The sequence below is a fragment of the Cololabis saira genome, chromosome 6 (assembly GCF_033807715.1).
Source record: "Cololabis saira isolate AMF1-May2022 chromosome 6, fColSai1.1, whole genome shotgun sequence".
In the NCBI taxonomy this organism is placed as follows: domain Eukaryota; kingdom Metazoa; phylum Chordata; class Actinopteri; order Beloniformes; family Belonidae; genus Cololabis; species Cololabis saira.
The window spans coordinates 13824853-13845543 of record NC_084592.1 but is presented as its reverse complement, the minus strand read 5'-3'; the positions used below and the strand labels follow the sequence as shown (position 1 = coordinate 13845543).

The 20691-nt window shown below is 39.9% G+C and overlaps 1 protein-coding gene across 1 annotated transcript in view; it reads right to left on the bottom strand.

The window, feature by feature from the left end:
- xpo4 (exportin 4) overlaps positions 1 to 20691 on the bottom strand; it is a 73278-nt gene that overhangs the window by 48953 nt on the left and 3634 nt on the right. Inside the window, exons 3-7 of the mRNA XM_061722883.1 lie at positions 19323 to 19428; positions 17983 to 18124; positions 16602 to 16740; positions 13413 to 13529; positions 13175 to 13327 (exon numbers count right to left, since the gene is read on the bottom strand). Of these exons, the coding sequence (XP_061578867.1) occupies positions 13175 to 13327; positions 13413 to 13529; positions 16602 to 16740; positions 17983 to 18124; positions 19323 to 19428 (657 nt within the window). The remainder of the gene's footprint in view (positions 1 to 13174; positions 13328 to 13412; positions 13530 to 16601; positions 16741 to 17982; positions 18125 to 19322; positions 19429 to 20691) is intronic.

The window sequence follows — 20691 nt, the reverse complement described above, 5'->3', positions numbered from 1 at the left end:
TTCTCAAACTGGACCTGAGGCAGGAGAAGGTTCCAACGGTGGGGAATGCATCCTTCATTGTTCCTGCTCCTAAAAGCTCTCATCCATCTCCTCTCAGTGACTGCAGACCAGCTGCTCTAACATCCCTCATTACGAATGCTCTGCAGAGCCCGCTTCTAAATAAATAAGCAAACTAGCAACTTTGAAAACTCACTGCGGTTGTCTAAGCATTTGGAGACATAAATGTCATCAACTGCCGACTTCAACGTCATTTCAATCAAAGAACTCCATCAAACTATGCAAAAAATTCTTAAGGTGTGGCAGCAAAAATACCCCGACTTAGGAGAAAATGACAGTCTTTAAACTAAAAGATGAATGAACTACGTGTAAAAATGTAGAAATGTATAATTACTAATTATGTGATTATACATTTTTCTGAGTCAAACGGATCCATTTGGAGATTTATTTGTCTTGTTCCCAAATTCTGCCTCATTTTTGAAACATCTAAAAAAAAAAAAAAAAAAAAAGGATCAAGGATCGGTGGACGTACGTTAAGAAAAAGAAAAGTTCTAGTGCATCCGGAGGGCTTGTTCAGTGAAGAATGTGACAAAATAATATTTCTTAACAAATAAAGATATATTTTAATGGGCATAAAATGTGTTATATTATTTATATCAATGATTCCATTATCATTTTGCAATCAAAAGCTGTAGTAAAATTTGTAATTTATTTTAACAATGACGTCAGGTTTTAAGTAAAGTTCCCTAGTCTTAATATCCAAAAGAAAAGACAGTGATTTATTGTGCAGTATTAATAGTTTCAAGTTATCCTTTTCGCTCTAAAAATAAATATTCGGGAGGAAAATTCCAGAAAATAAAAGATAAACGAACTCCACCTACGGTCTCCAAATGACTAAATCCCCCTGACCGAATGCCCTCAAACTACATTTCAGCAGTTCGGCGAGTCAACAAAAGATTACACATTTCTTTCATTCCCAAAAGACAATCTCACATTAAGAGTGCAACCGATTAGTCAACAAAAATTGATAAGAGAAATAGCCGCCGAATGATTTAATTGTCGACAAAAAAAAAATCTGAAGCATCCTGTTCCTTCTCATCTCTGCTGAGAATTTCATACGTACAATAGTGCTCAGCCGCTTGTCCCCATGCGTTTTTTTTTTAAATATCGTCAGGCATCCACCTCCATTCCTATCTCTACTGACAGTTGCACATTCTGTTTAGATAGAATTGCAATAATAATAATGATAATAAACTTTATTTATATAGCACCTTTCAAAGTTACAAAGTGCTTCCCAAGAACAATAAAATACATCAAGATAAAAATACAGTGCATAGTGGATAAGAACATAAGACAGCAATAACCAAGTCTAAAATTAACTAGAAAATTTCAGGAAATTTTGATATGGGCATGCCCTACTACCCATTCGTCCCCTCTTGCTGCTTTGGTTTGGGGCTGTAGTGGTTGTGTTCGGGATGGTTATATGTCAGTTTGAGGTGTTTACGGTTGAATTTCATTAATTCCTGTGCTCCCAATAGTTATTAATGGGACGCGCTTTTTGGCGTCTAGCATCCCCACGGTAACGCTTTTGAGTGAAAAAAGTAATGCCCATCGAGGCACGATGGAGACGCATCTAACAGTGTATGCCATGCATGGGTGCACGTTCCGGTTCAGGCTACGTTAACAGGTTTTTTTTTCACCATGGTAAAAAACCCCATCTGAATGAATGGGGCCATTTGGCCTGGATTTGGACATAAAATATCCTTAAAAGGAGCTTGAGGCTCCTTTTAAGAAATGAGACTCTCTAGCGCCACCCTTCACCACGACGGCCGTTGGGGGTACTGCAGCCAACAGTGAAGCCGGCACGGGAGAATGGGGAGAACGCACATGCAGCGTCATGTGACGTCACATCCACAGGACAGCGCTGGAAATTCGGGACCGAATTGCAGCACATTTTGCAGCACACAGCCTGTTCAAGGCAAAGGAGAGATACACTAGAGGAATCATTCTTTTGGGTTTGGAACGCTTCATCTGACATTATTACTAGAAAACTTAAAATGTATACAGATTTTTTTCATAAATCCTGCCAACAATCCGGCCTCAAGCTCCTTTAAATCACAGCTTCATGAAATTTGAATCCACAGCGTGCCGAGTCGGGGAACATTTGTACGATGTCTCTACGATAAACTATTGCCTAGCAACAAGCGTCCAAATTGAAATGGAAATAAAAAAAAAAGAAAGGTAAATATCGCAAAAACAGTAATAATTGGCATAATGAGGTTGTACGGTCCGTGAGTGACAATCGGGCCGAGTGTTTGAAAGTTTGAACAATGTCTCTACGATAAAGTTCGGCTGAGCAATAAGCGTCCAAATTTTCGCCTTTTTTTGCTTTTTGGAATCTAGCGTTGCCACGGTAACACTTTTGACTGAGAAAAGTAATGCCCATCGAGGCACGATGGAGACGCATCTAACGATGTATGGCATGCATGGGTGCACGTTGCGGTTCGGGCCGCATTAACGGACGCAAAAAGAGTGCGGAATAATAAGAATAAGAAGAGGGAAACCTTTTCTGTATACTAATATATCGCCTTCATTTTTCAGGTTTTTCCGGCCGTGTTTTATTTTTGGGGATTTTTTTTTCTCCACATCAGAGCGGGGTCATGCTATACACCCGCTGGTGCGCAGTGGGACTTTTGCGACTTTAGCTTGTTAGCAAAATGCTAGCAACATTGCCCTTTGGGCCATTCTGGACGATTGCAATATGGTCATGCCACTACTTGGCATGCCCATAATAACAATATTCAGACCACAATAAAAGCTTTTCTAAAAAGGAATGTTTTTAGTAAAGATTTAAAAGCAGTGGGGGATTTAGCTGACCTGATCTCAGCAGGTAAAGAGTTCCAAAGTTTGGGGGCCCCGGGCTGCAAAAGCTCCATCACCTTTGGTCCCAAGCCGGGCCCTGGGAATGACCAGAACTACTGGCTGATCTGAGGGAGGCCCTGGCAGGTAGGGGGTTAAAGGTTCTTTAAAATAACTAGGGGCTTGGTTATTTAGGGCCTTGAAAGTCAGCAATAAAATATTTAAATCAATGCGATATTGAACAGGAAGCCAGTGAAGGGACGACAGAATTGGAGTTATATGTTCAAATGTTCTTGAGGCAGTGATCAGACGAGCAGCGGCGTTTTGTACCAACTGAAGGCGGTGGAGTGATGATTGAGAAATACCGGTGTAAAGGGCGTTACAATGATCCAGGCAAGACAGAATAATAGCGCCTGGTAAACACTATGATGGCGGCCGATGCACAACCATGGCGACTGGCAAAGTTCATTAAAAGATCTATTTTGAAATAAGTGTCCATCTTTCTTCTTTTATTTTTAATTGACATGTCATTTAAACAAAGTCTGATTAGTTGACTAATCGTTTCAATAGTCCTAGAACTAATCGAGCGTCAGAATAGTCGTCAGTTGCAGCCCAACCTCCCATTGTCTCTGAACATCTAGATTTCTCCATCATTGCTACCAGTGAGGTATCTGTATTGTGATCGTGAGTATCAACAAGACGCGATACTTTAGTGCAGGGGTCACCAATCCTGGTCCTCGAGGGCCGGTGTCCTGCATGTTTTAGAGTTTTCTCTGCTTTAAAACACCTGATTCTAATTAATCATCGTCATCAGCTTGTCATTGAGGTCTGCACAATTCTGTTAATGACACAGTCACTTTTATCACGGTGCAATGAAGCAGCGAAACATGTAAAATATGCAGGACACTGGCCCTCGAGGACCAGGATTGGTGACCCCAAGTGGAATAACTGAAACCGATCAAAAGCAGCTCAACAGTGGTGCATGATGATGGAGAGAGGAAAAAATGGTTCCTTCATGTGAAAAGAAATGACATTCACCTATTTATAGATTGTCCCATTACACACAAAACATCAACGATGACAATATCCAAGGTGTTTCTGTGATGAGGTAATTTCTCCAGCGCTCACTGCCCCAAGCTACATTCAACATCTATTACCCGGCTGGGAAACTGTTAGGAACAAGCTCACGCGTCTGAATTCAGATCAAATTCTACTTGCCGAGTTGACATATGAATTTACAACCTCATCCGTGCAAGCCACCTTTTAAAAAAAGGACAGTGGGTCTGTGTGTGCAGCGTACATACCTCCGGGATGAGTAATGTACACAGAGTGACTTTGACATGTGGCTGCGGTTAGGTGGGTTTTTAAAAGACATCACCTGCTACTATCACAACCGTTCCAGCAGGCTCAAGAATAACTAACACGGCACGTCAGTTTTCCACTGCAGGGATGAAACACTGACAGACAGACAAGCCGTTGGACCGACTCAGAACACAGCAAGTGTCAACCACCGGCCACAAGAGTTTAAATCAAATCCAAGTGAAGAAGTTTACACACCCAAAGTTCTCACATGCGGTTGTCAAATTTGCAGACACACAGACTCATAAACACACAGTAATACCTTGATTAACACCAGCCATCACTCAAATGTCAAAATACATGCTGCTTATAGATTTGACTGATTTTCCACAGCAGTATTTTAAGTGCAACTTCCTGCCTTCATGCCACTGTGACCAAAGCTTCAGCTTCGCGTTACAAACACCGTTCTGTGCACCACCGTGAAGGAAACAACCACAACACCAAAACCATCAAACGGGAACTGACCTCCTGCTGAACGTGAAGAGAGGCAGGGACAGTTGTTAGCAAAGTACCAAAAATGACGCTGGCCATAAAGTAAACACTCCAGAAACCTTCTAACTACTTCTAACTATACTATATATAATATTTTAATTAGGTTTTGTAGCAGCTCTCAAGCTGGACCTGCACACAATCACCTGAGCTAAATGATGAGATTAGAATACAGACATGCAAACATCTTTTTTAGCTTGTCGTAAACTTCGGCACCACTGTCAGGTTTGAGAAAGCAGTTTTCAGACACTGCTTAGGATTTAGCATAATTTAGGAAACAGTCTGCATCTCTGTGTTACTGTAGATGTGATCAATGTGCTCACATGAACCAGATCTGATTACTATTAGCAGCCAAACAGGAACAGTGTGATCCAGTGAGAAATTAAACTGTTATTTCAATGTGTGAAATCATTATGGAGTTAAAGGTATAGTCTGTAATGTTGGAGAGCTAGCAAGATTTGAAAGTGGCACCTCCTCTAAGCCCCGCCCCCTCCTTCCCCTCCCGTCAGCGCTCCGTCCAAAGCCACGCCCCCACAAACTTTGGGGAACGCGCATTTGCAGGAGTCGAGTTTTCCAGGACATTTTGGACAGCACATTTTCAACAAAACTACCCCATGTCTCATTCACCTGTAAGCGAGGCTGGTTTTAGGGGGGGCTGTGCCCACCAAAACGTGCGTCCTGCCCACCCAATCAAATTTATGGGGATCCTTTATTTTTTTATAATTTTATTTTTTTATAAATATAAAAAAATATCACAGAAAATCTGTACCATTTCTGATTGGGTGGGCACTGCGCATTTTAGACACAACAATGAACGCATACCGCAAAAGTTTCGGCGGGGGGACCCGACGTCCAAGCAAAATGAGAACAACAGAGAAGTTCAGAACAGCACACACGCTGAAGGCTGATTTATGGTTCCGCGTTACACCAACGCAGAATGGTGCGCATCGCCGCGTACCCTACGGCATAGCCGTGGCAACAGAGCCTGCACGGCACCGCAGCACCTCCACCCGCACCGGGGCTCTCCGCCCTCGCCGGGATGGAGATGCCTCCATCACCACGGACCCCACGGGCCATGGCTTTCTTTTTTTAGCCTTTTTAGCAGGGCGAGCCGTTACATTCGACGTGACGAGTGCGCGCATGGGACAGAGGAGGGCATGGGCCGGAATTAAAATGAAGGCAACTGATTGGTTCTTCCCCCCCTGCCAATCCTCTGGTCCTGGACCAATCCGTTTCATTCGGACCGCAAATAACAGATTGGTCAGAGTTTTTACAGGATGGTCGGATTTTTTTCTTTCCTTTTTCTGAACACATTATTCACTGGCTACTCTCAGGATGGAAGGACCATTTCACCCAGTATAACAATAAATGTTTTTGAATACGATTACAGACTATACCTTTAATTCTAACATAATAGCAGTGATGGTAAGAATCAGTGACCTCAGAAATAAGTATTATATCATGTGATCTCTTCCTGGCCTACCGTTTTAAAACATTCTGGTCCGAAACAGAAAACGACAACATAAGAGATAAGATTTAGTTTTCATCTACAAAATACAGAATGTGGCAGCACTTGCCAAAGCTTCCTCAGACTATGTTTAGCAGCAACGTCCGGGCTGCTGTTGTGCCTGGTTGGACTATAAATGGATTAAAAACACAGTGCGTTGTACCTTTCAGAAACAGAAGAGGTTTCAAAGGCTGAGAGTGCTGCTCTGGCCCGAACAGAGGAAATTCAATACGCCCAAAGGCTGAATGGCAGGTGGATTAAAAAAAAAGAAAAGAAAAAGAAGGCATGCGAACCCCTTTAACTGTGCTGCTCTTGAAAGGTCACAATAATAGACAAACATAAGAAATTCCTTCTCATTTCTTATTGCATTAATTCCTCTATGGCTCAACTGCATCTTTCCTCTAGCAGTGAATGTTTAATGGGTGTGTTCAATCAAAGTCATGGGGTGTTATTAGTTCATTCTAAAAGGTTCACATTTGGTTTTGTTTTTTTCTTGCCAGTTTATTACATACTTTGGACCTGAATCCAGAAACAGCCATTTGCAAGGTGCAAGTACACAGGTATAACTGTAAAGCTGCACAACCTACCGTTTTATCATCAACACTGTGACATATAGAATTATTGCACTGTGGGAAGTGCAATGTTCAAGAGGTCAAACAGAGATTAATCTACCATTTGTATGACAAAATTAAACTTGAAACGTTCTTATTTCCAACAGAAACAAAAGGAGAAGACTGACTGATAAAACATGATCTATTCAGTTTGCATGGATATCCCCAAGATTATTTATCCATTCAAATATACACACACACATACACATTTATATATACACACACATACATACACACACACACACACACACACGCACAGTATATATGTACACAAACATACATGCCAGCCGTAGACACCATAAACAGACTGACGCCAGCTATTTCTCCTATAAAGCCATTTAAGTGTTTGCATTTTTCTACCCATAACAGCCCCGCCCCTCGTTTTCTCCGTATTTTTCATCAACAAGTTAAAATGCAGAATCACTCACTGCTTTATTGCAACACTGCCAATTTTTTTATATGCAAGTATTGTGTGTGTTTTCCGAGCTGCTGTGTTTTATGATGTGGCAGCCTGACCATGGACAGGCTCCCTGCTGTGCAGTGCAGCTACAACTCCAGTTTCTGCTTCTGTCTTCAGCCAAGACAGACAGAAATAAAGACGGAAATAAATAACAGAAAGAAATACACGATTCATTCATTCACTCACTCGCCATGAATCAGTCATTCGTTAATTCAAAATGACAGGAATTGGAAAACATTGCTCCAGAGACTTAAAAAAAGAGCTACAAGCTGCCTTTAAGATATGTTTCATATCAAGTGTTGATTCTGTTTGCTGGAGACTGTTCTCTAGACTGAACCTTGAAAAGGTCCACTGTGACTATGTTTACATGCAGTCAAAATTCGGGTTATTGCTAATATTCCGGTTACTGAAACATTCGGAATATTCCGTTTCCATGCGTGAGCAAACAGGGTTATCCCTGTTTACATGGTGATTAATCATTCGGGATATCTGGATCAAACCAGCGACGTGCGAAGAACGTCATGACGCAATTAGCGTAATTTCCGCTTCTTCTTCCTGTATCCAAATTCAAAACAAATGCTGCTTTTGCAGTATTGGCTAATGAATGTTTAAGCTAGAAATATTTTTGCCTCCGTCTCTCCATGCAAGTTATCCGTCTGCAATTCGGTTTAACATAGAGAATACTTGCACGATTTCACATTGAAAGCAAAATCAATACATAAAAATGAAAATCACTAGAATTCTGAAACAAAAGCAGGACTTCAGACATGGTGCATGTTGATCAGCTGAGCAGTTCTTTTGTGTGACTTTTAAATAGCTATACAATCGGCTTATCTCAGTGATCTCAACATATTGTAAGCCTGAACAATCGGCATCCTTGAGGATCGTGGATTAACAAGCTTCTCTTCTATCCTCCATTCATTATGCCTGATCCTCGCTGAGGATGGTCCTGAAGCTGAGCATCTGCCAGTGGCCGTGCAAAGATTGCAACGCTTTGTTAAGGCGCGTGGTAGGGTTTAAGTAATATATCCTGCCACAAGTGTGTAATGCAGCCTCGCCATGTGGAATAACAGTCCAGAAATACCTCCTAGGTGACCTGGACCCCCTCCCTCCTTCCTTTTCCATTTCCTTCTACTGCTTGGCCCTCTTCTGTTTAGACAGCAGTTGTCATTAATTGTTCCCCCAATGAATTAAACCACTAACAAAACCAATTACAAGCCGGCGCTCTGTGAAAGTTGACTGTAGAAAAACAAGCTCAATGAAATGAGAGCAACATTTGTTTCAGTATGAAATGAGCCATCTTCAGCTAGTCATTAAGAGCTACTGGAATGAGTGCTTGTAAAAACCTTAATGAACTGCGCACGTTAAAATTAATGTGGCCGTTTAGTGAAAAGAAAAAAGGAAAAAAAGTCTATTCATACTGACTTAAATGTCACAACTTAGAAAAGACATGCACTAACAGAACATCCATCAGCACTTAAAGCAGCTGTTTGCACCCTCCCACCTTTGTTTAGACAGTAGTCGTTAAAGATCCTTCACACAGGTCAGGGCCAAGGCAAACACCGGGCATCGACTTACATTCTCCTAATCCAAACTTAACCTGAGGGCAACAGAGTCCAGAAAGTGACCTCCGAGAAGCCAACGAGAAAAAGGAGCTAAGCCAAAATAAGTGTTTGTCTCTTCAGGATAAATACATACTCAGATTTAATAAGAAAATTAATGATTTTCAATTCTAAGGCTTTACTTGTGAAAATTAAAACATAGATCTGGCCCTTACCTTACAGGTTTTACAATGAGCTCAGAATGAGATTATTACAACCAATTTCCAACCCAAGTTTTATCAAATCTGCTGTTTTAAAGCATTTAAGTGTGTAATAAAATGCTGAGGAGGAAAGACATCATCAATGCTTTCAGAGAAGCACCTGTTGCTGCCCATCAACTTCACAAGGGCATTTAGCCCATTTCCAAGTCCGTCATTATATATTAAAAATAATTAATCACAAGTGGAAAACATCAAAGACGGTTATCATCAAGTTCCCCCCAAGGTCCGACTGCTCACTGCCCAGAGAAAACGCTAAAAATAAATACATACATAAATATACAGAGACATATGGAGTAAAGAAATAACACTTAAAAAGAGCTCCTGTTGAGACTCTACGAGCCTCAGTTAACATGTTAAATGTTAAGGTTCAGAAGAGGACAAACATAAAAATACTGACCATGTAATATGTTGTCGTAATAATTGTCAGGAGAAAGTCTCATCTCCAAGAAGAACATGGTAGTATGAGGTTTGTGAAGTAGCATCTGACAAACCACCAAACTTTCTTCAGACAATGTCCCGCCGACAGAAAAGATCAAAGTGGCAATATCGTGCAGAGCCACATTTGGAGAAGCACCCATGCACGCAATGCACACAATGTAGGTCTAATAATTTGGACTTGATTCAAGTCGACCATGAACTCCTCCGTATGCCAAGAAGTTAGAGTCAGGTGTGAGGCTATGCAATACGAATACTGCAATACTACCCGGACTTGGGTTGGGACAGGAAAATGATCCCAAGCACACTACAAATCTACTTAAAATGCCTTCAAACCTCAATTAATATCTGAGGTGAAGATGGCTGGACCACAATGCTGCGAGACTATCTTACAGAAAACTATTTATACAGGACTGTCTCAGAAAATTAGAATATTGTGATAAAGTCCTTTATTTTCTGTAATGCAAAACTGTCATACATTCTGGATTCATTACAAATCAACTGAAATATTGCAAGCCTTTTATTATTTTAATATTGCTGATCATGGCTTACAGCTTAAGAAAACTCAAATATCCTATCTCAAAAAATTTGAATATTCTGGGAATCTTAATCTTAAAATGTGAGCAATAATCAGCAATATTAAAATAATAAAAGGCTTGAAATATTTCAGTTGATTTGTAATGAATCCAGAATGTATGACATTTTTGTTTTTTTAATTGCATTACAGAAAATGAAGAACTTTATCACAATATTCTAATTTTCTGAGACAGTCCTGTAAGCGTCTGGTTCTAAAAACCTTTGAATCATAGGGTGTCATTTTTATTAAAATAAATTACACAAACAAAAAAAGCAGACATTTAAAAAATTTTAAACAAAAAAAAAACATTTTTTGCAAGTTACTTTCCGAGCAAGAAATAAAGTAAAGAAACAGCACTTGAGCCGAGGTTGAAGCCGAGGCTATGGTTTCATGTGAAACAACTTTACTTCAAGAGCGCCGAGGCAGTGAAATCCACACATTCCTCTGTCGTGAAGGAGTGAGAGCAATGCGGCAGACTGCTGTACAACAAAGCACCATTTATAGCACAAACACAAATGACAGATTCCACTGCATACCGACGACATCTAAACAACATAAGGAGGAGCCACATACAGAGGCAGGATCACAGAGGCAGCTGGGTATCCGTCAGCTCCCAGAGCCATTTACAGCACCTGACTGCCGCCACAGTCTCGAGGCCTGACCGCGACCCCGGCCGCAGGCAAGCCAAGTGTGGAATGACACGATGTCGTAGAGATGACTGGGGAGTGTGTCTCCACTAGACAGTGTTCAGATGCCGGCAATAACAGATGACCTGAACGCTGCTCGGCTCAGGAAGGGAGGGAGGCCTTTTCTTTTTAAAGGAATCTTTTGAGCTGGTTAAAGAGTGTGCGTGTTTGTGTTAGAGGTAGCTCCGGTCAGGCCACGCAATTAAAAATAGGCCCCCCTCTCCTGATACCCTTGCTGCTATACGTTCACGTCACATCCCACCAGCACGGGCTTGTTGTGACACTCGCAGACAAGCGGCCACTCAGTCAGGCCTCCCTCTGGTCTTCATCAATCCAGTTCTCCATTTCAACAACAGCTCAAATACTTGAAGACTTCACACGCACACCAAATTTCAAGGAGAACGCCACTTGATCTTAGAAGTCACGAGCTATTTTTATGGGCCAAGAGAGCGATCCGCATTTATGACAACTCAACATCAAGTAACAAAAGAACGACGGCTCTATTTGTATAAAACTAGCTCCAAGATGAATGATTACAAAGTTATCTTTGCTTCAGTCATCTAAGCTTCGTTGATGATTTTATGATGTACTTCAGGTCGCACTCACCCCTAAATAAATCCTTTAAATGCTATGAACCAATGTAAACTTTGAAATTAGTCTATGTACTTTGAAGTGTGCTTTCTAATAAGTATTAATTACAGTTAAGGTACATTTCTATTAAGTGAAATGCTCTGGCTGCGGTTTGCCAGAAACATTATGTGTTCATCTTATTGATAAGGAGATAAAATGAGGCATTATGGGTGAGCAGAGATGACATTGTACATTTTCGGAGACCACACATCTCTTCATGGCCTCTGGGGAGAAGTCTGGCTTTCTGATCCACTGACAAATACCTGAAAAGTCCAAGAACTTTATCAAAAATATCTCCCCGCTCCAATATGCTCTTGAAACTTATTTCTCTTAATGGCCACATTCAACCTGACATATTACAGGAAAGATTATGCCACTGCAGAGGGAATTAAATGTTCAATTTAAGCACAATAATCTTGTTTAGTATTTTATATCACAAACCGAGCCATAAACTTCTTCATACTCCTCCTTGGCTTCATATAGAGACACTAAAACAAAATTAAACCGCCGTCTAAAAACTGAGGACTACTACTCTTAGACTTAAAAGCGCATCTTTGAGAACACACACGTACTGAAGTGAGCGTGCCAGGCATACCAAGGGGAGCCTCAACAAGCCAAGGCACGGGTGGTGTTGCTGTTGGAATGATACAGGGATGGACACACAGACACCTCTTTGAAAATGATACATGGCTCCGGATAGCAGCAAGCGCCACTCCAGATCCCCTCAGACCGACAGAGAGGATGCCAGGCTGTCGGGGTTTAAGCTGTAATGAGCCTGGCGGCCCGGCCCGCGCACACACACACAGCACCGACACACTAAGTGATGAAGTTTGCTCAACAATTCCACCAACTGCAAATATATCATAGGATGTGTGCATAAGAGATGAACTACAAAGTAAAATTCACCGACAGATCACATACTTGTAGAGACACACAAAAATAGAGATGGATGTGTTGGCCATTAAAATGGACAATGCAGAATACATAAACTTAGGAGGACTTTTCATTTTTAAATCCTGAACGCAACTCTGTTATTCTAAAGGCTGAGTTATGGTTCTGCGTCAAAACGACGCCGTGCCTACGGAGTGTGCTACGCGTCGACGCGGACCACACTCCGTCACTGACGCGCACCTCCTGAAAATTGTAACTACGCGTTGAGGCGACGCAGACCACACGCAGACGGAGAGGGCTGTGATTGGTTCGCTTGGTAGCAACGCATTTCCGGTTTCCGGTTTGAAGCAGTCGTGAACTTTCAGCGCTCTTTTCTTCGTGTATGTGTGATTTTTTTTTGTTTTGTTTTTTTGCACAATAGTTGTCCTTATCTCTTTGATTCACTGTGACCGGAAAAAGTCGGATAAACCATTCAGGAAAAGATCGCGAATTAGCGGTCACGGGGGGTACTGCACCGCGACAAAATGGAGAAGTCCGAAGGGTTCACGACGGCGTCACGGCAACGGTGTGTGCACGGCGTCGATTTGACGCAGAACCATAATTCAAGCTTTAGGAGGACTTTTCATTTTTAAATCCTGAACGTAACTCTGTTATTCTAAGATGAAACCGTGTGCCTTGATCTGGACTTATTATTTAGAGTAGTTAATATATGTTTCTGATTTGTTTTTTTTTACTCATCAGAAACCTGGGGTTTCGAGTCTTTGGTAAACAAAACAAAAACACCATATTAAAGTATTAAGAAAACTCTCATATGACTAATTTTGAAAAGGCAATAAAGACAAAAGGATATGATTGGGAGGCAAAAAGTTCCAGCTGAGGACGTGGTTGGCCAGAGCCAGGTATCGCTGGAAGACACAGGACATCTGGGCGTTAAGGTTTTCTTGGCGGCTGAACTCCTGCAGTACCTCCATGGTCAACATGAAGATCTGACGCAGGCCTTCCTCCTGGGGGACAATATGACATCAGCTTCAGACGCGACTAAAGAGGGAGGAACAGCCAGGACCAGCCGTTCAATACACAGAAACAAACCTGGAACAGGCGCTTGCAGTTGCCGTGGAACTCCATGCTGAGGCCGATGCTGCTGGTCTTACTGGAGCTGGAGAACTCGCTGAGCAGCGCGGTCAGGATGGAGCAGGCCAGCGTTTGCTGCAGAGGAGATGATGATCGTGTGGTTAGGAACGACAAGATTGCACGATTCTTTATTTGTCATTGAGCCAGCGTCCCGGCACAAGCAAATACAGTAATCCCTGGTTTTTTGCGGGGGTCACGTTCCAAAAAGAACCCGTGATAGGTGAAATCCAAGAGTAGCAACCTCTTATTTTTTTTTTCTTCACAATTATTATACAAGGCTTCAAATTGCGGAGATCAGCACCACCCCACCGCGACCCAAGAAATTGGATTTGAACAGAAGAAAATGAAAAATGATTATGAAAAAAAATACAATAAGTACAGTAGTATTGTGACTGGCGCGTATTTCTCTGCTCTTCTGATGCCGCTGCATCCTGACTCGCTCTGTAGCGTCTTTTTCTTCTAAAGCCGCGCCGCAGGTGTGTTTTTTCGAGAGAAGAACATAGTTATGGGTAGTTTTTGTCGCTCTTTTTTCTTCTGGGCAAAAAGATTAGATCATATTATCGATTATACTTGAGAACTGTAATGAACGATTCATCAAAGGGTCCCGTTCTTGAGCTTGAAGCTCATTGGTCGTTCTCAGCTTGTTGCTAAGCGACCAACGTTATTGACACATTGAAGTGAAGAAGCGGGGAGACTGTTTAGCCAATCAGAACGTAGAACACGATGCACAATGCAAATCCGTGAAGCAGCGAGACGTGAAAGGTGAACTGCGTTATAGCAAGGGATTACTGTATACGAAACACCAGGAAAGAGGAGGGGAAAAAGAAACACCTCCAGACATGCACACCTCAGCACAAAGAGCCCCATACACACAACGTCCTACCCAGAGACTAATATATGTACCGGTATATGAAACAACTGGGATGACCAAAAAACACGGACCGTACCTGACTCTAGAAAAGTTTCAATTGTATGGTGCACTGAGAAAACTGCAGTCACATTTCATCAACATTTGTGAATGCAGCTTGGTTTTTGATTGTGTCTGATAAAAAAAATTGTTGGCCTGTATTTTGAGCCAAATCCAACAAAAGAAATTGCAGGAACAATAACCTTTCAATGCACCAGCTTGATGAAGTTTTAAGGAGATCAAACCTTTGTGAAAAACTTTTTTCCTCCGTCACTTTAGGAGATTAGTTTGCAATAATTTTCCAAAGTCACAGAGGAAATTCCTCCAATCAGTGATCACACTGCAGGGCTCCAAAACAAAACCCACCAGGTTTTAGCCAAAGCAGTGTAATTGACATTTTGTGGCGTATATTGTTGGTATGAAACAATATTTTTTGAAGAACTGCAATTCAGTCCATTCATGGATTACTAATCAGATGGGAAAAACTGGCCAAACCTCATTGGTTATCAGGAACACATCAATCAACTAGTCACAAACATAAATAAGACAATCAACCCGGGGGTGGGTAAGATGTACCGTATATCTGGGAACATCTGGATGCTACACAGCATTTTCAGTGGTACATAACGACATCTGTGTTAACACGTTTAAAATATGTTTATAGTAGACAGTTCAAACTTATCTGGTTATGTATGAAGAGAACATGTTGAATGTTCCTTAAGTGCCTGATTCCCCACTAGATTTATGTATTTAAATAAACCCCTTCCAGACATGCACTGCAATGGAAATCTGACAAAGTTTGACCAAATAACACTATTTACACATCACCTTCAATGGTACGCAAGTCTAAACTGAAAAGAGACAGACATGCACAGTGGAAGTGGGTCAATTAAGTTTCTGATCAGCTGTTCAGAGCAATGTGGATATTCGTATAATAACGTAACTAAAAGAAAAGCAATCTCAAACTTGTCACTTGTGGTTTTATCTCAGCTAGCTGCAGTTCCTAATTTGGCTTTTACAGCATCTGCACCAACTAAACAAGATTTTTAAAAACTTTGTAAAAAAGCAAACAAGTTCTGGTTCTGCTCTGATTTTAATTTGGATTTGTAAGATGAAGTTCATTTGTATGTTAAAACTATCCTGAGGAAAAGTGCAACTTCATTAGGACATACAATAGTGCGGGTACTCGTGCAGATGATATATTCAGCTGGTGTAAGAGGTCATCATGTTTTTCCCAGTTAATAAAAAAGGCTATGCAATTAAATATCTCAAAATGAAACACCATACTGCATTTTTAATATAACTGATTGTTCTATAACCCACTGTTATATTGTGATATTATAACTATCACGTTTTTCAACATCTGCAGCAGATGTGAGTATGAATTGTTGTGGTGACATGGGACACGGCTGTTGCCTAAAAAAATTAACGTAAAAAAAAAGAGAGAGAACGAAAGAACACATAACCACAGGAAAACTGTACGTCTTCCATGTCCGGTTTATAAAATAATTAATTTTTTTATGAATTACTTGAGAAAAAAAAAACAACAGTATTCATAAAAAGGACAAATTATAATTAAAAAAAAACGAATGATCTCATTCAAGCATACTAGTTTCTAAAAGGAATAAAATATATATTAAGAATTCTAAATAATCACTGAGCAGTTATTGATCCCTTGTAACCATTAATTTAGCAATAGTTTATTTCCATTGTTTCCACAAAATATCTGGGTTTTTCCCTTCTAACTTACATTTCTCTGAAACAGACTGTTATAGTACATTCAGAAAAATATTTAAGTCTCTATTCTTTTCAATATCTTACAAGTAAGACGAGGCTTTATAAATGTCATTTAGGACATGACAATCTACAGATTTCAGCTGGTGCAAGAGAGGGGACTTCACATGAAATCTAAACTGCACTTCCAGTCCTCCACAAAGCAGAGTTGGCCTTTCCATATGTGGGAATTGGTTCTGGAGACAAATATTGTACTGCCATCTACTGGATTAATAAAAGACTTGCACAGCCGCACTAAGACAAGGGTGGTGTATATGAACAAGAAAGATTTTTGGTTTTGTTTAGGTGAGATATTACAGTTTTTAATGTATGTATCATGTCAGATCACACAATCAATCAATACCCTGAACCTATTTAAGCAAGAATTTCCTACCGTCACATTTTAGAAAGCTCAGTAAAGTAACACACAAAGCTGCACATCTATGATTCAGGCACAGGTTTCTCACCACTGTTGGGTTCCCGCTGCTGATGAGCTGTCCGACCTCATGAAAGACGCTTTTACAGCTGATACTTTTGTCCAGAGATCCTCTCTTCACGATGACGGCCACGGCCAGCAGGATCTGCTCTCGGACATACTTCTGCAGACTGCACAGAACATGAAGTTATTGCACAAATAGTTTGTTGTCCTGATGAAGTGCAATAAGTATGTAGACCAAGAACAACTGGGGAAATGTCAATGTTGTTTCAGATTGCTCATGGAGAGCTATTCTATGGATTAAATCAAATTATTAATCAAATTATTTTTATTTATACCGCACCATTACAGATGACCAAAGCACTGTAGATGGAGAAAAGCTGGAGATAAGAAAGATGGAGAGATCAAACAATTCCCTGAATGAACACTTGATGAAAACATTACTATTTTACCCTTTTTCATTACACCGTCTATTGCAATAAAACTAAACAGAAACTGAGTGTCTTATGGTGTAGTGCAATGTGTAACATCACTCCAAGATTAGATTTGAAAGAATTAGAGGGAGGAAATGCATCTCATAAAAACATAAAGCAATATTGAATAAATTGCATAACAAGCACAATTAAAAGTTTCAGGCGGGCTGTAGGTGGACATTTCAAGCCTCTTGTTAGAAAAAATATAATCTCAAATGGAATCAGCATCACTTATGCAAAAACAACAAAGATTCTTTGTGCAATGTGCCGGACTAAAGTTTTACATCTCAAAATATGAATGACTGACTCGCTGAATTAAAGATAAAAAAACAAATCTGTCTTTTTTCTGATAAAATGTTCATATGCAGGAGCCTTTCACAGAATGCAGAGAAACGGTACCACACACACACACACACACACACACACACACACACACACACACACACACACACACACCACTGTCCTACCAGGTTTTCATAACGCATTGACTCTTTGACCTAATTTTATTAATTTAAGTAATGACCCAAGTTATTTTGCTTCATAAGAATGAATAGTTTTACCCTTCTGAAACAGAGTAGCTCCTTTTCTTTTCCATGATCACAGGATGCGTTTTCTAATATTGTTGTTGAGGAATAAGGAGCTGTTTCACTGCACGAGTTTGGGTTGAAGAACTTCTCATGACGATACTTTCTTTTTGCAAGGCTTGTATCCATTTGCTTACTTAAATCCGAGGGGTGACTTTGCCCAGGTAGTGCATGTTCTTACATCAGTGTTTTTCGTTTTTAGCTTTACAACTGTATGAAGATGCCAGTTATAGTCTAGTATCCATAATGTATTATATTTGTATAATGTCATGTATTTTTGACTGAGAACAAAACGATATGAAGTGGGGGCTCCAACACCAGCGTTACAAAGCTCTTGACTCTTTTCCCCACTTACTTGGGTCTCTGTAAGACGTAGGTGAGGAGGAAAGCCCGCAGCGACTCGATGCTGGTCTTCTCCAGCAGTATCCACTCCCGTACCACAGCCTCCATGATGGCTGTGGCCGCCTGGAACAGCACGTAGTCCACCTTACTGGTCTCTGGTGGGGGAGAAAAGAAGAAATAATGTGTAAGAAAAAAAAAAAAAAGCTGGAATGTGTGTTGCAGAAGTTTACCAGGAAAGTTCATCCTCTTTGTTTGTTGCTGGCTTAACTGAAACTGATGTCTGACAGTTCGGTTTTTTTATGTTTGGTTTTTTAAACCTAGACCTAGATAACCAACATAAACATTAATGACTAATAAAACATCCAGTTCTATTTATTTTAAGATTTTTAGCAGCTTTTACACATTAAATGCACTATTAACTATATTATTTTAACTGATAATAAACATCAAACACTGCCCGTTGCAAAAATGTAAAAAAATATTAATAAACAAAGGATTTGTTGCAGGATTAAATTAGACTGGGTTCATTGAAGCACACCAGACGATCGCATACACCAAGTCAATAAAAGCCTTGTACGAAGCACACAGTTTATTTATTTACCGTAAGAGTGGAAATATTAGATATCCTTGAATGTAATTAAAACTGTAAATCAAGAAGTAAAACGTTTAAAAGTTGGGCCACAAGGACATTCTGGACACATTTAAAATTTACAACAAGATTGATTCTTGTTAAGATAGTGGTAAAAGTATGAAAAATACTTTTACCTTATCAAAAGAGAGCTGAATTTTGTCGGTATGGGGACAGATGACAGTGAAACGTTTGAGTTTTACTCAGACATGACACCTGATGGTTTAACCCTCACCCTAACCAAACCAGAGAGGTTGGAGCAACACGCATGAATACAATTACATTACATTGAGCAATGTGTAATATCAACAACCCTACATACCTCTGTCTAGGAAAAAGTGGCTTCTTCTTTTGTTAAATTAATTATTCTGAACACTGTGAGCATTCAAAGGATCATGCAAGTTAAAAGACTTAGTCCAGTGATTCTCAATTAGTAGGTTGGGACTCAAAAGTGGCTCACAGACCCAGTTTAAGTGGGTTGTGGGCCTTTGCCTCAGATAAAGCTACATAGTTCTGTGTCTTTTTGGAAATACTTCTCAATTGTTGCACTTTTTATTTCACATTTGTGTATGAAATCACTCAATTCTGTACAATCCGCAGTTCAAACTGAAACATCTGTTCATTAAATAATGAGTTGAAAATTTGGGTCACAGCCTGTCAGTGCAGAGTGACGGTGGGTCCCTAAGCCAAACGAGTTGAGAACCACTGATTTAGTCCAGAATTACCCAAGATGTGCTTGCAGATGGCAAAAGGGGATTTGGACTTCCTGAAGGAGAGGAAGATGTGTTCAGCATGCTGTCTCTGTTCTGTGCTGACCATGGACGGTGGGGCCTGTAAACAAGCAAAATGTGCGCTTTAAGTAAAAATATAATAAAATAAAAAAAAGGTAACAATGATCAAAAAAATCAATTCTCAGATTGAAATTTCAAAAATACTAACTTACAACCAAAAATTCCAAGAAAAATGTTGAAGTTTAAAATGTTCCCTTTAATAGTGTTGTACGTTGCCTCATTTGGACAATACAATAGAAAAGATAACATGCTTACAATTATAGTGCTCAGAATATGCTCACAAGTGTAATATACAGGACTGTCTCAGAAAATTAGAATATTGTGATGAAGTCCTTTATTTTCTGTAATGCAAAAATGTCATACATTCTGGATTCATTACAAATCAACTGAAATATTGCAAGCCTTTTATTATTTAAATATTGCTGATCATGGCTTACAGCTTAAGAAAACTCAAATATCCTGTCTCAAAAAATTTGAATATTCTGGGAATCTTAATCTTAAACTGTAAGCCATGATCAGCAATATTAAAATAATAAAAGGCTTGCAATATTTCAGTTGATTTGTAATGAATCCAGAATGTATGACATTTTTTTTTTTTTTTTTTAAATTGCATTACAGAAAATAAAGAACTTTATCAAAATATTCGAATTTTCTGAGACAGTCCTGTATATTGGTTTTATAAGTTATCCCGCTGACCCAAGCTAATAGTGTCGATAAACTGCTTGACAAGTTTATAGCTAAATAATAAAACAACTGTTGAATATAATGAGGATTATTTTTCTTTTGATGAGGTTAAAAAAAAAATCACTCTGGTGCCATTTCAGCATAAAACCCCTTAAATCTAACAGTCTCAATAACAACCAATGAAGAAACCGGATTAATTAATTAAAAGGAAGAGAACAACATAAAAGAATAAAATAAATTCCAGTATAATAAAAGGCAAGGCATCTCTGAATACACAAAGAATAAAAGTGAGAAAGCAGAGTACACAAATGTTAAGGGAGGAAGGTCTCCACGATATTGCTCTGCAGGAAATTCACATTCCAGCCCTAATTGGAGTAAACACTGCTCTACGACTGAAGGCGGCAGAGAGAAAAAAGACCTTTTCATTTGAGAGCTCACCACACATACCGACTTCAAACCACATAATGTATCATGATCAGAGGAAAGACAACATACAGTCAGCAGGGCACGGCAGTCAGTTAACACAAGCAGCACTGATGCTTAACTGTAAACTTTAACACTTAACGTTTATTCCACCTAAATCGCACAATTGGTAAATGTATAATTTGTTGATAAACTG